Source organism: Spodoptera frugiperda, chromosome 26 (genome assembly GCF_023101765.2).
Source record: "Spodoptera frugiperda isolate SF20-4 chromosome 26, AGI-APGP_CSIRO_Sfru_2.0, whole genome shotgun sequence".
In the NCBI taxonomy this organism is placed as follows: domain Eukaryota; kingdom Metazoa; phylum Arthropoda; class Insecta; order Lepidoptera; family Noctuidae; genus Spodoptera; species Spodoptera frugiperda.
The window spans coordinates 8,709,492-8,722,802 of record NC_064237.1 but is presented as its reverse complement, the minus strand read 5'-3'; the positions used below and the strand labels follow the sequence as shown (position 1 = coordinate 8,722,802).

Sequence of the window (13,311 nt, the reverse complement as noted above, 5' to 3'; positions counted from 1 at the left end):
CTATTATTCTCTTGATACGATACGTTTTAAAATCACGCTGTTTTGGGTTTAAGGTTGAAAATAAAATATCATAATTGCTACATACAATGTTTTCGCTTTAGATGGAAAATACATTTTTGAGCAGTTTTAATTTTTGTTCAAAATACTTTCATTACCCACTAGCTTCGGCCCGCGTCTTCACCCACTTTCCTGTAGGATAAAACATAGCCTATGTGTTATCCCAAGCCATAATCTGAAGTTGCGGACAACGTAAAAGGTTACCGGGGCCCCGGCTCAAAGCAGGAGAAGGAACGGGGTGGCTTTTAGTCAGTAAGAGTCTGACACTCCCTCCCGCCTCACCTAAGGCGGGAGAAGTCATTGGATGATATTCCCCCATCAACAAATTTTGTCCTAATCCCTTCGGCCGATTTGATGCGATTGAGTAACAAACATACACATTAACACATAAACTCATAAATTTTCACATTTTCATCATTATATTGACTTACAGTGATATATATTTTGTAGAAATTGTGATTATTGGTACCGTGCATCGTCTACAACCATACTAAAACAAATAAAATCATAACAAAAATGTTAAGTTTTGAGTTTTCAAACCATTTTCATATACATTTTTCTTTCTACTTAAAACCCATACCGAACAGCTAACTAAAGGAAAACTCCCAACCATAATATATCTATGTATGTCGTATGAACGCAAATAAAAAACAGACGGCTCGTCGCGCATGCGTACTCCACAAGGGTATCAGTCCCAAATCTTTGTGACAAGGGTTTGTGATCGGAGATTAAATCTTCGGACTATGCTGACATACGTAAAGTACATACGAATATATACTTTATATGTATGTATGTAAAGATTTATGTTTCACGCTTTATAGTATTTATTGAGTCTAGTGATTAAGTTCCTACTGATACTAAACACAGAGAATCAGGATACTGGTACCGTAAGTTCAATAAAAAAAAAATTAAGGCATTGTATACACATCTCTAAAATAGCATGCTAAAAGGCGTTCTATTGAGCATGCTCCGAAATGTTTAAAAATCAAGCACCTGTCGATATTCGAATATTATGTATATACAATGTGATAGGCGTGGGACTTCTAACCCGTTAAGGCTGAGTACTACATCTAATTTTATCGCCAAAAAAAATAATATGGGGGGTTGAACCCCCAATTGAAAATATTGGAAAATAGTGATTTTTTCGGTAAAAATAATTCACAAATGATTTTTTCTCACCAAAACATTATCAAACATATGAAAAAAGTAATGAATTAGTTATCCAAGGTTATTAGCTACCGTTTGTCGTTTTTTTTATGTTTCTACGACGCATACAGCATTTGATATCACATAAAGTAGGAAAAATATTAAAATAGCCATAACTTTAAGGGGAGGGGTTCGACCCATTCGACCCCGACTTTTGTTCATAAAATTAGATGTAGTATTCAGCCTTAACGGGTTAGAAGTCCGAACCCTATCACATTGTATATTATAGTACTAATTTTGAACAACATTTCGACATACGCTACTAAGTGACAACTGCTCAATTGAAGCATGCTTTGGGGCTTGAAATTCACATATGTAACAGTACCTTTAGTTTATCAACAAGCTTGCTTGATTTACCGCCGTATAAGAGTCATTAAATGGTTACTTAACCCAGTACTTAGCGATTGTTTTCGATACAAAATTGTTACTAAGGAATTGTTTAATCATTAAATGTTTTTAAGTGCGGCAATTAAAGCAAGAGTGAAAACACCAACATTTAAACGAAAACTGAAATCTGTTAATACCCAAATTGTTTTTGGAAATGGTTCCTAAGAACCAAATAATAAGGACACAAACTGCCAACTATAATTGGAACTTAAAACGGGATATTTACCATGTTTTTCAATTATTATGAGTTTCCGATATTTCGGCACTGTTGCAAGCGCCATGATCACGGATAAACTGGAAACTCATAATAATTGAAAAACATGGTAAATATCCCGTTTTAAGTTCCAATTATAGTGTTAGTGACCATGTCAGTTTAAAAACTTATATCACAAACAGCCAAATCCATAATTACAATCTAAATTTAGTGAAGCCCAAGTAATTCACGATTATCATTCACACTTTAAAAGATGAGTGGTTGTACGTGGAAGACAGAAAAGTAATTAATTTTTTATTTTATCAAAGAACTGAATTTGCTTTAGAGAAGGCTCTTCTTTGATCTTAATGAATTTATAATGTAATTATGGGGAGGCCATTATCACGTTTTAATTGCTTGCATAGGTACTTTTATGTACATTTTGGGATTCTATTCAAGCTGGGTTCTGTAATATTTTGTAAACCTACTAAATTTTTATGATGTTGAGTTTTCTTTTTGAGTTCAATTAGGTGAATTTAATCATAGTCTATTTTGACGATCTCACTACAACTATTAATTGACTAAATTATTATTGAATTTCTGATTAACATATTAAGGCTTCATTCTAGGTTCTGTTTCAGATACACCAATATTTACAAAAGATATTACACGATTAAAACTAAATTTTTAAAACAGTCAACCATAAGATATTGGAAGAAGTTCTGAAATGTCCAAGATTATACCTAGCATGTCTAATATATCTGTTTGGAATTCCAGGGCGAGATCCCCAATCGGTTCGACAAGCGTGGAGTACCGAAGGCCGGAGCGGAGCGTGTCCTGGGGCGCGGGGGGAGCGCGTATCCACACACCGATGTTGGAACCTCTGGCGGACAACTCTAACAGGCGACAATTCGGGATGGGCGTTGTTGGTAGATTCTTTAGGTAAGGAATACTCTAGTATTTAAGAATTAACGCACCTGTAACTCCTCTGGTGTTGCGGGTGTACATGGGCGGCGGTGATCGCTTACCATCAGGTGACTTGTCTGTTCGTTTGCCAGTTACTCCATCTATACTTATAATAAATCTGTAGAGAGGTCAATTCTGTACATGAAATATATTTTCAAAATAACTATCAGCGGGTGATTAGTGATCGATACTGACGCCAAAAATGCAATTAGAAAATTTTTTGTCTGTCTGTCTGTCTGTCTGTCTGTCTGTATGTTCTTTATAGAAACAAAAACCACTCGACAGATATCAACGAAACTTGGTGCGATTGTTCTTTATACTCCTGGGCAGGTTATAGTATACTTTTCATCACGCTACGATCAAAAGGAGCAGAGCAGTGAAGGGAAATGTTGGGAAAACAGGAGAACTTACTCCATTTTTTAAGCTTCCGTCGCGTGTGCCGCCTTAATGGTTAAAGCTACACAGAAATCATGTACTACGGAAATGTTCTCCTTAAAATTGTTTAAAAAATATTCCACGACAGCAAATGTCTATCTTTTATGGTTGACTCACAATAACACATATAACTCCCGATAGCTTAGCATTTCGGAGCTTTCTGATTATATTTGTCTACTCTTACGTTTATAACACTCTCATTCATCCCTAATTAAACATGTTAACATTATTACCTACCTATTTAATAAAAAAAAACCGGCCAAGTGCGAGTCGGACTCGCCCATTAAGGGTTCCGTAACAGCAAGTAGATGACATAATATAAAAGTTGTAAAATAACTTGGTTTTACATAGTGTTTGTATGAACGACAAAGTTATATTTGCGGTTTTTGAAAATGTTTTAATTCTTAAAAACTAATAATGATAATAATATGTAGTGCAAACTAATTTTCTTTGTTTGTTTCCATTGAAATCTACAGCATATATTTTTTTCAGGTTTCTCACACTCTTATTTTAAAAGTTAGAGGGCCCCTCTACATTTTAAAATAACACTAATTTTTCTACTTTGGTTTTAGGAACCTTAATGTCTTTTTAAAAACCTATCCATAGACACCCATCACGGATATGTTAGCTGATTTTTTTTTCTTAATCAGTTCCAAGTATGGAGTAGCCCCCCTTTAATTTTTAAATTTATTCATTTTTATTTAAAATTCGAATAGCGGTTACCGAAATACATCATCCTACAAAGTTTCAACTATGTAGGCCCAGCAGTTTCGGAAATAAATGGCTGTGACATACGGACAGACCGACAGACAGACATGACGAATCTATAAGGGTTCCGTTTTTTGCCATTTGGCTACGGAACCCTAAAAATCATAGAAATCGGTGCAGAAACACCAAAGATACACATGAATTACGCTAATAAGCCATCGTGCGTATTCACGCAGTATATATCAGTATTCACTGAATCATGCAATAAGGATTACTTTTGTGTGAAGACGGCGGATCCAAATATGTGAACTTCATACAATATTTGGCTGTTGATGTGAGTAGACGTTAGAAATAAAACATCCATGCGAAGACCGACATCCGCGCGGACGCGGACGCGGGCGAAAGCTAGTAAAAAAATAAAATAGCAAATGTTTCAACAAGCCATTAAAATTTGTACTACGTCGAATAATTTCAAATGACGGTTTTATGAGCTCAAAAGCTATCAATAACGCTTGCTTTTGGTGCTTGAGTATCACTATCTATTTTTTTAAGTACGCTAAACAAAGATTTTCAGGATAGTTGTATTAGAAATGACCTAATTCAGTTTGAATTTGTACAAAAATTAGGTAGGCTTTTTAATAATGCCACGAATAATCTTCTAGACAGGTAGCGCAATAATTAATATAGAAAATCATCTCACAGTTTTAATATTCCCTTCCAAAAATGTTAACCAAAGATTTACGGCTTGTCTGAACATTTTCATAACACGAGCCGGGGATTATGGAGAAAGTAGGTAACGAAGATTTATCAAAGGCACAAATAGCTCGTTCACCCATCCATGCTGGCAAATTGAGGACAATCCCTAGGTTGTCTATAGACGGATCCATTTAATATAGCACTCTGCCTTTGACCTTAAATCAACGGTGATCCTACTTTCACATAATGCTGTGGAAGGATTTGCTGATAGTGTGTGTTACATGTTTAGTCTAGCGATACGTTTTGTTGTCACAATAAGAAAACGGAGTATCTTGATCTATTCGCTGTGATCCTGTACAGCGACAATACATACACGTGAAATCGTTGAACCGCGTTCCTACCTAATATTGGTGTAGGATGAGCAGGTGTGTTTTTTTTTTATCTCTAATGAAAATTCGTCCATTTTCTCTTCAAAATTATTTGGTTAACGGAGTTTCAAAATTAAGAAATTGACTTCTTGCTATAGAAACAAGTCTGTCTAAATTCTAATGTACCGCAAAAACAACTCTGAATGCATACCGACAAAGTTGAAAAACGTTTCGTTTTAAGCCTTTTTGGTGCAAAACGCTTGGTAAAACAAAGAGCAAGTGTAGAACAGTTGTCCAGAGAATTATTTCCAAGCGGTCGACGACCGGTATCGACCCATCGCGTAATTATTAAAGAGTTCCCACCGAGGGGCGCGTTCTTGCCGTTTTTATTTTGTTAAGCCCCATATTGTGTGCGTCGCGAGCTTTGTGGCTCCGTACTCATTATTCCATATGAATGTGACCCCTATTTAGATCAGTCTTTACATACTTTAAAGAGTAAACATGTCTATTGTTATAGAGATCAAATTCTTTTGGTAGTAAAACAACCCAGAAACGCTTTGTTCGATCTTGGGTCTAAGCATCCTTTGCTTTTAGTTGCCCAACCATCGCTCTCTTTCTTTTCACCTAACATAGTTATAACGTCAAACCTTCCCAGAATTCCTTACTATGCTAATTTACTTTATACCAAAGCTCTATCAAGGAGCCTTATACATATATTACAATTTCCAAAAATTTTGCTTCTTAATGTCCTTCAGAAGACTCGTTCTTTAGTATTTAGTAATTACTCGTATCAAAAGAGATCTGGAACACGAGGTAAAGTAAAATACCAATGACCTTGGGACTAGGTTTGACCTGGTTTATTGTGTTTATTTACTGGCATATAATATATACCTACCATAATGGGACTGTGACGACGTCAGCAAATTACATGCTAGTGGAAATTCGATTAATGTTGTGTGAGTAGTTGTTAAGATATTAGGGTAGGGTTGGGCGGATGACCACGTTACAGAATTTGAGATTTTTTATTAGAAATTTTCAGTAAGAGCATTCAGTTTGAAAAACTGCATAGATTTTAAAGACTTGTTAAAGACCAGCTGCCGTACTCAGATACATTAAATGATTACTTAAACTATTACTAATTAACAATTTTGTTCCGAAAATAATTGCTAAGGACTGGATTAAGTAATCATTGAGTGACTCTGAGTACGGTGGTAAAGGTATATATTATGCTAATTTCAAGCATCACGGCTATAAATGACATGATGTATTAAAAATGAAAAAAATCTTCAATACCTTTCATAATTTTCATAAAGAATAATTAAAAGTATGTATAAAGCAATCTGAAAAATCTCAACACCACTTTAAATTTAAAACTTAAGAAAAGTTCAATGAAATGAATCTTACTTAAAGTACAGAAGAAAGATTAAAAAATAATAGCTACGGAAGTGTACGGTGTCGTCCCCATTCATATTTCACCTGAGCCTCTAATATATCACCGTGTTTACGCCGAGTTCCACTTAAAAACTTGTTATAATAGCTTTTTGAATTAATACCACGGAGCCATGGCAGCAGTAATTCATTGTAAAGTGCATTATGCCAATTTTTTTGCCGTTCTTTAATTTAATTTTCTTTTTAAGTGTTTGTTTTTGAGTTATAATGTTTTGTTGAACATTTTGGTGGTATCTCATTTGTGTTTGTTTTTTTTTAGTATTGTCGTTTTAGCTACTTCAAACATTTCTAGTTTATCATCCTTCTCATTATCATATTAACCACTGCTGAACATAGCCCTAATAATTACTTTTACATTGGCAAGTTCAAATCAATCGTTGAATCCTACAGCAAGCTAAATAATTACTTATGTCTATTGTTTTAGTGATATTAGGAGAAAATAAACGATGCTTAGCGTTCTTTCATTTTTTTAACGAACCCTCTGCAATTAAAAATAAAATTCGTTTTACAACAAAATACACTCATTCTAAGGGTAATTGCCTTTCATATGACATGCGTTATATTAAATATTAATAAAAAAATATTATAATAACGCCTATTTTGTAACAGAGGCTCAGACTAAACTCCCACGGGCAGTATTGATGACGATGATAATGTTGAAGAAATGATTAGAAAAGATAAAACCTTTAATCCTCACTTCCAGACGTTCGCTCCGCAAGTCGGTGGCACACCAAGAAGAGGTGGCGCGTCAGCTGGACGAGCTGACGGACTACCGACCTTACTTCACGTGGTGGGTGAGCACAGTGCAGACCTTAGTGCTGCTGCTCTCACTCCTTTGTTACGGGTTCGGGCCTGTCGGGTTCGGCAGGCACACACATTCCGGACAAGTCTTGGTGAAGAGCTTGAGTTTACAGCAGGTAAGATACCTTTTATACTTGTAGAATAATATACTGTATTGGTTATGCTAATATGTCCATATATACTTATAGAGTATTATATTGTTTTGGTTATGAGTTCAATATTTATTAGTCCAAAATGGTATAACCTAACATGATTCTTTAAAATGTGTTCGATATCTGGTCTTACTTCTTTTTTGTCTTATCTGAATTGATCAATCATGATTCGAGTGGATCTTGCGTGCCCAGTTACTATATCTATGAACATCAGTTGACGTACGGTAATATAGTCACTCGTTTTCTCCTAATAAAATGTACAGCAAAGAAACACATACAACAAATATTCATGTCAATACATGGAGACAAAAATTATTGAAGAAATAGAGATGGTTTTAAAGAAAAGAGATTCCAGAGAAAGACGTCCCCCTTTCTACGTTATACACACACGTACACAGCTAAGTCTTCAAAGTGTCATTGAACAGACAAGTTCGAAATAAAACCTATCTTTGAATGAATTCAACTGTAAATCCCAAATATTGATTAGGCATGTTCCATGTCCTACCAAATCCTATTCTCGATTCACCGAAAAAATATTTTAACATCGCTCTCTCACATTTTTTACCGTGATAAGACTGATCATTTACAGTTTCCGACACATTGGATATTGATTGCCTACTTTATTTTTATACTTGAATAGATAATTTTATGTCCCGGCGCGTATAAAACCCTTTTCGTTAGGAACGCGGGTCGAAATCGTGAAATGTATTTTATGGCGATACGACGGCCCCAAGTGATTTTTACAGATCACACATCATATGAGAAACGATTCATTTTTCATGACTGAAGTAAACACTTCACTTATTTTCGTATAAGTACCTATATTTTTTACAATAGTTCTTGAACTAAAGTTCGAAACACATTGTTGCCATCATTTTTTTAGTTTATCTACCAATTAAAGGTTTTTAGAATAGAGGAACCTTATAAGAATTTCGCCGATCCAAAATCTTACAGGTATTATATTCCTCGCACCTTTTCCTACTGAACCCGTGTAGCGGGTTCGATTCCTGCTCGGAACAACTCTTTGTGTGATTCACAAATTGTTGTTTCGGGTTTGGGTGTTATGTGTATGTGAATTTGTGCGTTTACAAAACGTACAGGAGAAAATCCTAGTGCAGGGCAATGTTTTTAGAGAATTAAAAATATCAGTTACTTTAAACACTTTCCCAGCCTCAAAAATAACTTATTCACCCCTTTAGGTCCTCTAATAAAGTAGAACGTATTGTGAGGCCTCCCACACGTTTTCTGAAGACAATCGTACGTATCTGAAGTGGCAGTCGTCTGTTTTACTTAGAGATATTATTCTCCCTTCATCCTTCAAATTCCATTTCTTTGTGTAGGTAGGACTTAGCATAACAACGCTGAACGCGGCAAAGCTTTTAGACAAAACATGTTCGTTAGGTTTAATGTCTGGGAATGTTCTGAATTCGTATTAATATTTACTTGTGTGGATAATACTTGTATCACTCGTTTGTCTAGATTTAATGATTTTACTTGTGTATGTTTCAGTGAAAGGTTATTTGTTAATGAGATAATTATTATTCATTAAATCACTACTACGCTTGCCTAAACGCGGTATTCACTCTAGAACACGTTTAACCCAACGGTCATCGGTATAGATTGTAGTTTTTATTTTTTGTAGATTAATTATTGTATCTTTAATTTAATTTAATTTAATTTAAAAGTTACAACGGTAGACAACCAATGCAGTTAAGTCACTTTATAACTAGTAATCGCTTTATAATGTAAAGTACTCTTGTTGCGTATGCGTGTCTATTTAATTATTTATATACAAATGTAGGTTAATTAATTTTTACAGAAAATTCAAGTTCTATAAAAAAGATTCATATTATTTTTGATACCGTACATCATTTACGTAATCACAAGTGCATAACAAGAACAAAAAACAAAACGCAAAATGTGCGATGAAGTCCTGCCAAAAAGCGCCAAGAAATTTTCAACTTTATTTACTATACAGACTCGATATGAAATTAACAATTAGCAAGTAGCAACCACAAAGGGTGTACGTATTCATTGTGTCGCAAGGAAAAGCGTCACAAAGTAAGAGTATTAGCGAGCGAGTTCGGTATGTGGGTCACACAGTCTTTGTGAGCCCGGCCCTTTTGTCTGCTTTTTGCTGCTTAGTGCAGTCTTTCATGATGCTATCTTTTAGCAGCGAGAGACCGCAAAAGGTCCCGTCTATATATTTAATTTTTGGACGATTGTAGTTTTTTATGTAACTATATTGTTTTTGTTCGTAATTAAAAATTTTTGGTAATTATAAATGTGCTTCCAAGAGATTTTTGTTTATCTGTTTATTTACGAAAAGTGATTTATTTATAATGGATATTTATGCAACCTCACACCCGAAGGGGTAGGAATAGGTGCCGTATACTGGGCACAATTCTAGACTCAGTGCTACTATTGCCAATTTTTTTAAAAACCGAAAAAAACCCAGTTATACTTTGCCCGACACGGGAATCGAACCCGAGACCCCTTGTCCGGCAGTCGCACATGCGACTACTTGACCAACGAGACCAGAGAGATCTATCAGTCTAGGCATTTATAATAATAGATTTTGTCTAAATAGCGTGTCAAAATATATTTATCTAAAACTCTATTGAAGCCAGGTACACAAACATGTTATTATCCGTTTACAAAAAGGTTCTAGAATACCATTTATAAATTCTCGACGTCTCTCCAACGACACGAAATATTGATCTAGTTGGCAATTTTGTAAATATCTCCTTTCATAGAGAGCTACTTAGTGATAATGAGACTGCTTTTGAACTTACATTTGAATTTAGTCCTTATAATGTAGTAGCAAGCCAATATAAACTTGGCTCTCGTATTAAGCCTTGTTTATTATCCGTAATAATGCGAATTAGTAATGAATAAAGCTTAAAAGGGCTAAAATGTTGAAGAACGATGTTAATGACTACTTATATAGGTAGTTGATGTTCTGGTGGCTCAAAACGTCGAATTTAAAGGTGAGTATAGACTACAACATTTACTTGTAACAGAACAACGAGCCGCTCTATGATATGTTCTAGTGTATCATCCTTTAACGAACTAAAATGCTTTGGAAACTGAGCTTTTGCCTGTATTGTACCATTCGTAAGAACGTTACATTACACAGAAATGCTCCAGAAAATGTTGTAGTCTATACTCACCTTAAAATGCCTAATAAATAAAGGATGCTAAAACTATTCTTTTTGATTTAAGACCCTTATCATAATTTCTACCACCAGGCGCCTACTGCTAAATATAAGCTTCCCCAATATTACATAAGTTTATATTAATTTGACTATATTTTTCACTTGTGGGTCTTACTGATGATAACTTAATAAATTCCTTGGACTGGGTTAAGTAAACATTAAATGATAATGAGTACGGCTGTATAACTGTCTTCTCGTAATATGTAATTTTATTTCCATTTACCTAACCTATTACCTAATAATTCAAATCTTTAATTCTATTTTCCAGGTTGAATGGGAAGAACCAGCCTCATTTTGGCTGGGACCTCGAGCAGCAGACTTAATACATTTAGGAGCTAAATTCGCTCCATGCATGAGAAGGGACGCAAGGATAGCGAGGGCAATAGCAGCTTCAGCTAGGAGAGAAAGAGACACAGCATGCTGCATACGAAATGATGATTCAGGATGTGTGCAGTCCTCTAAGGCTGATTGTTCGGTGGGTATTAGTTCTTCCAGGAATTTGACCTTGGTGCTTTTGGGGCAGAAAATTAAAGGAGTTTTGTGTATCTTTTTGAGCGTCATAATTATGGTGATGGGAAATAGAATACATTTGTTACGTGTATGAAATTCGACTATTGGATTTAAGATTTAGTAGAGACCAGGCAGCAGTGCTCCCGTTTTTTTGTTGATGAGAGGAATCCTCAAAAGGCCTAACTTTTGGGGAAAAAGACTCGGAAGTGTGGAATTTTTATCTCACTAAGATCTCCTTGGTGGCCACTCTCTTTCACCACCGGGTCCTCTCAGTAGATCAACGCTTGAGCCAGCAGTGCTTCTCTTGGTGCAATGCTAAAAGTACAATTTTAATTTTGAATTATTAAATGAAGGCGCTTTTCTAGTTATGTTATTAGTCCCATGTAATAGCTATCTTATTCTATGTTTATAAATTCACCTGTTTGATGTAGGTATGTGTTTTTTTAAACGTGTAACATTATCCTTGTGTAACATTCTATTTTTGCGCACGCTTTCAAATAGATAAGAGGATTAATATCAAAGGTATGTGTCTGAGCCGAATTTTATGTCTTTTTAGGTTAAGGTAGTACCTATAATATTGTGTAGAAGAATCTCCATTATATATAGATGGTTGGTAGGCCACAATTGTACGTTTCTTTCGAAAATTTCTGCCTCGCACTGTCGTTGGCGATATTTTCAAACCGATACGACCTTCAAACCTTCAAGGAAAACGTTTATTACTTTTTAAAAGGCCGGCAACATACCGGTGACTTCTCTGGTATTGTGGGTGTTCATGGGCGGCTGATCGCTTACCATCAGGTGATCCGTCTGCTCGTAGGCCCTTATTGTATAATAAAAGAAAACAACGGTTACGTACAATACATGATCCTTTTGAAACCTATACGCAATGAGAAGTAGTTAGATACAATTGCCTTTATCAGAATCTGTACCTGTCCCAAAACAATAAGGTGATAATGATGATGACAGGTTTTGATCAATTCATGATTTGCTATTCTGCTGAATGTTGAAAATAGCTAAATTGGGCCATGATGATGATCAAATAATCACGATTGTTTCAGGCCAATATAACTTAAAAAAAATAATCGTATAATTAATATGAAATTTCTAGTCTACAAACTTTTATAGTGTACATTTTAGTTAAGAATAATGGTGGAGATATTAGTTTAGTTGTATAATTTGTGGTAATTTTAAGTGTAGTCTGTTATTTGTGCATGTTAGTGTAAGTCGTCAAAACGCTTCACGCTCCTTGGGTCACACCTCGTATTGGGCGAAGCACAAGCTTGTCAACCGTGAACTTTGTTTTGTCTACCTTTCAGAACACGATCTCGACGTGGAAGAAATGGTCATCGGGAGAGTCGGGGCCTGGCGGTCGGATATCAGGGTCCGTTTGCGGATTAGATCCCAAGTAAGTGCTTTACATTCTTACTTATTTTGTTATATAAAGGTTTTTGGTTTTTGTCATGGTAGTATCCGCTGTAGATCCTGGCTTATAGGAGTTGCAGTGATATGCGAGGTTGTGGCGGGCTCGTCCCATAAAAAAGTAAAGGTCTTTTCTCTTTCAAAGTTCTGGTCATCAATATAACTTAAAGAAAAATTTCCATACCAATTCTTTGAATATTGTTAGACCATATTACTGATTGGCATTTTTAAGTAAGTTACTCCTTAGTACTCTAGTAGTTAGTCTGTACCTGATCTTGTATTTTACAGGTTTTGCGAAGCACCACGTTCAATAGCACCTCATGAATGGCCGGACGACATCACGAAATGGCCGATCTGTCGCAAATCAGTTCTAGACGGATCTGCGGCCGCTGGTCGGGCCGGTCACGCAGCAGAACATATGGCCTGTGAAGTCATTGGCCATCCCTGCTGCATAGGAGTCCACGGGCAATGCGTCATCACCACAAGAGAACACTGTGACTTTGTAAAGGGTTATTTCCATGAAGAAGCATCATTGTGTTCACAGGTAAGTTGTGACTGCAGATTTGTTGTGTTAACCAACTTTGTGATGAATTGGTGATTTCCATTCTCACGTAAGACCTCTATCAGGCCTGGATATGGTAATGGAACAAATTAATCCAACACGGATTTAAATATATTGATCAATTTCAGTTATAATCAAAATACCTGATTATGTAACCATATATTGATAGCTTATTTTTTAAAAG

General features: G+C 35.6%; 1 protein-coding gene across 5 annotated transcripts in view; it reads left to right on the top strand.

Annotated features, from left to right (window-relative positions):
• The window catches only part of LOC126912511 (inactive rhomboid protein 1), a 190,451-nt gene that overhangs the window by 172,537 nt on the left and 4,603 nt on the right, over positions 1 to 13,311 (top strand). For 3 of the 5 annotated variants that reach the window (XM_050704977.1, XM_050704974.1, XM_050704978.1), the window contains 6 exons: positions 2,621 to 2,785; positions 7,169 to 7,382; positions 10,905 to 11,111; positions 11,648 to 11,668; positions 12,463 to 12,551; positions 12,854 to 13,109. In XM_050704977.1, coding sequence (XP_050560934.1) covers positions 2,621 to 2,785; positions 7,169 to 7,382; positions 10,905 to 11,111; positions 11,648 to 11,668; positions 12,463 to 12,551; positions 12,854 to 13,109 — 952 coding nt within the window. The remainder of the gene's footprint in view (positions 1 to 2,620; positions 2,786 to 7,168; positions 7,383 to 10,904; positions 11,112 to 11,647; positions 11,669 to 12,462; positions 12,552 to 12,853; positions 13,110 to 13,311) is intronic. The other 2 variants (XM_050704975.1, XM_050704976.1) reach the window with 2 other exon arrangements.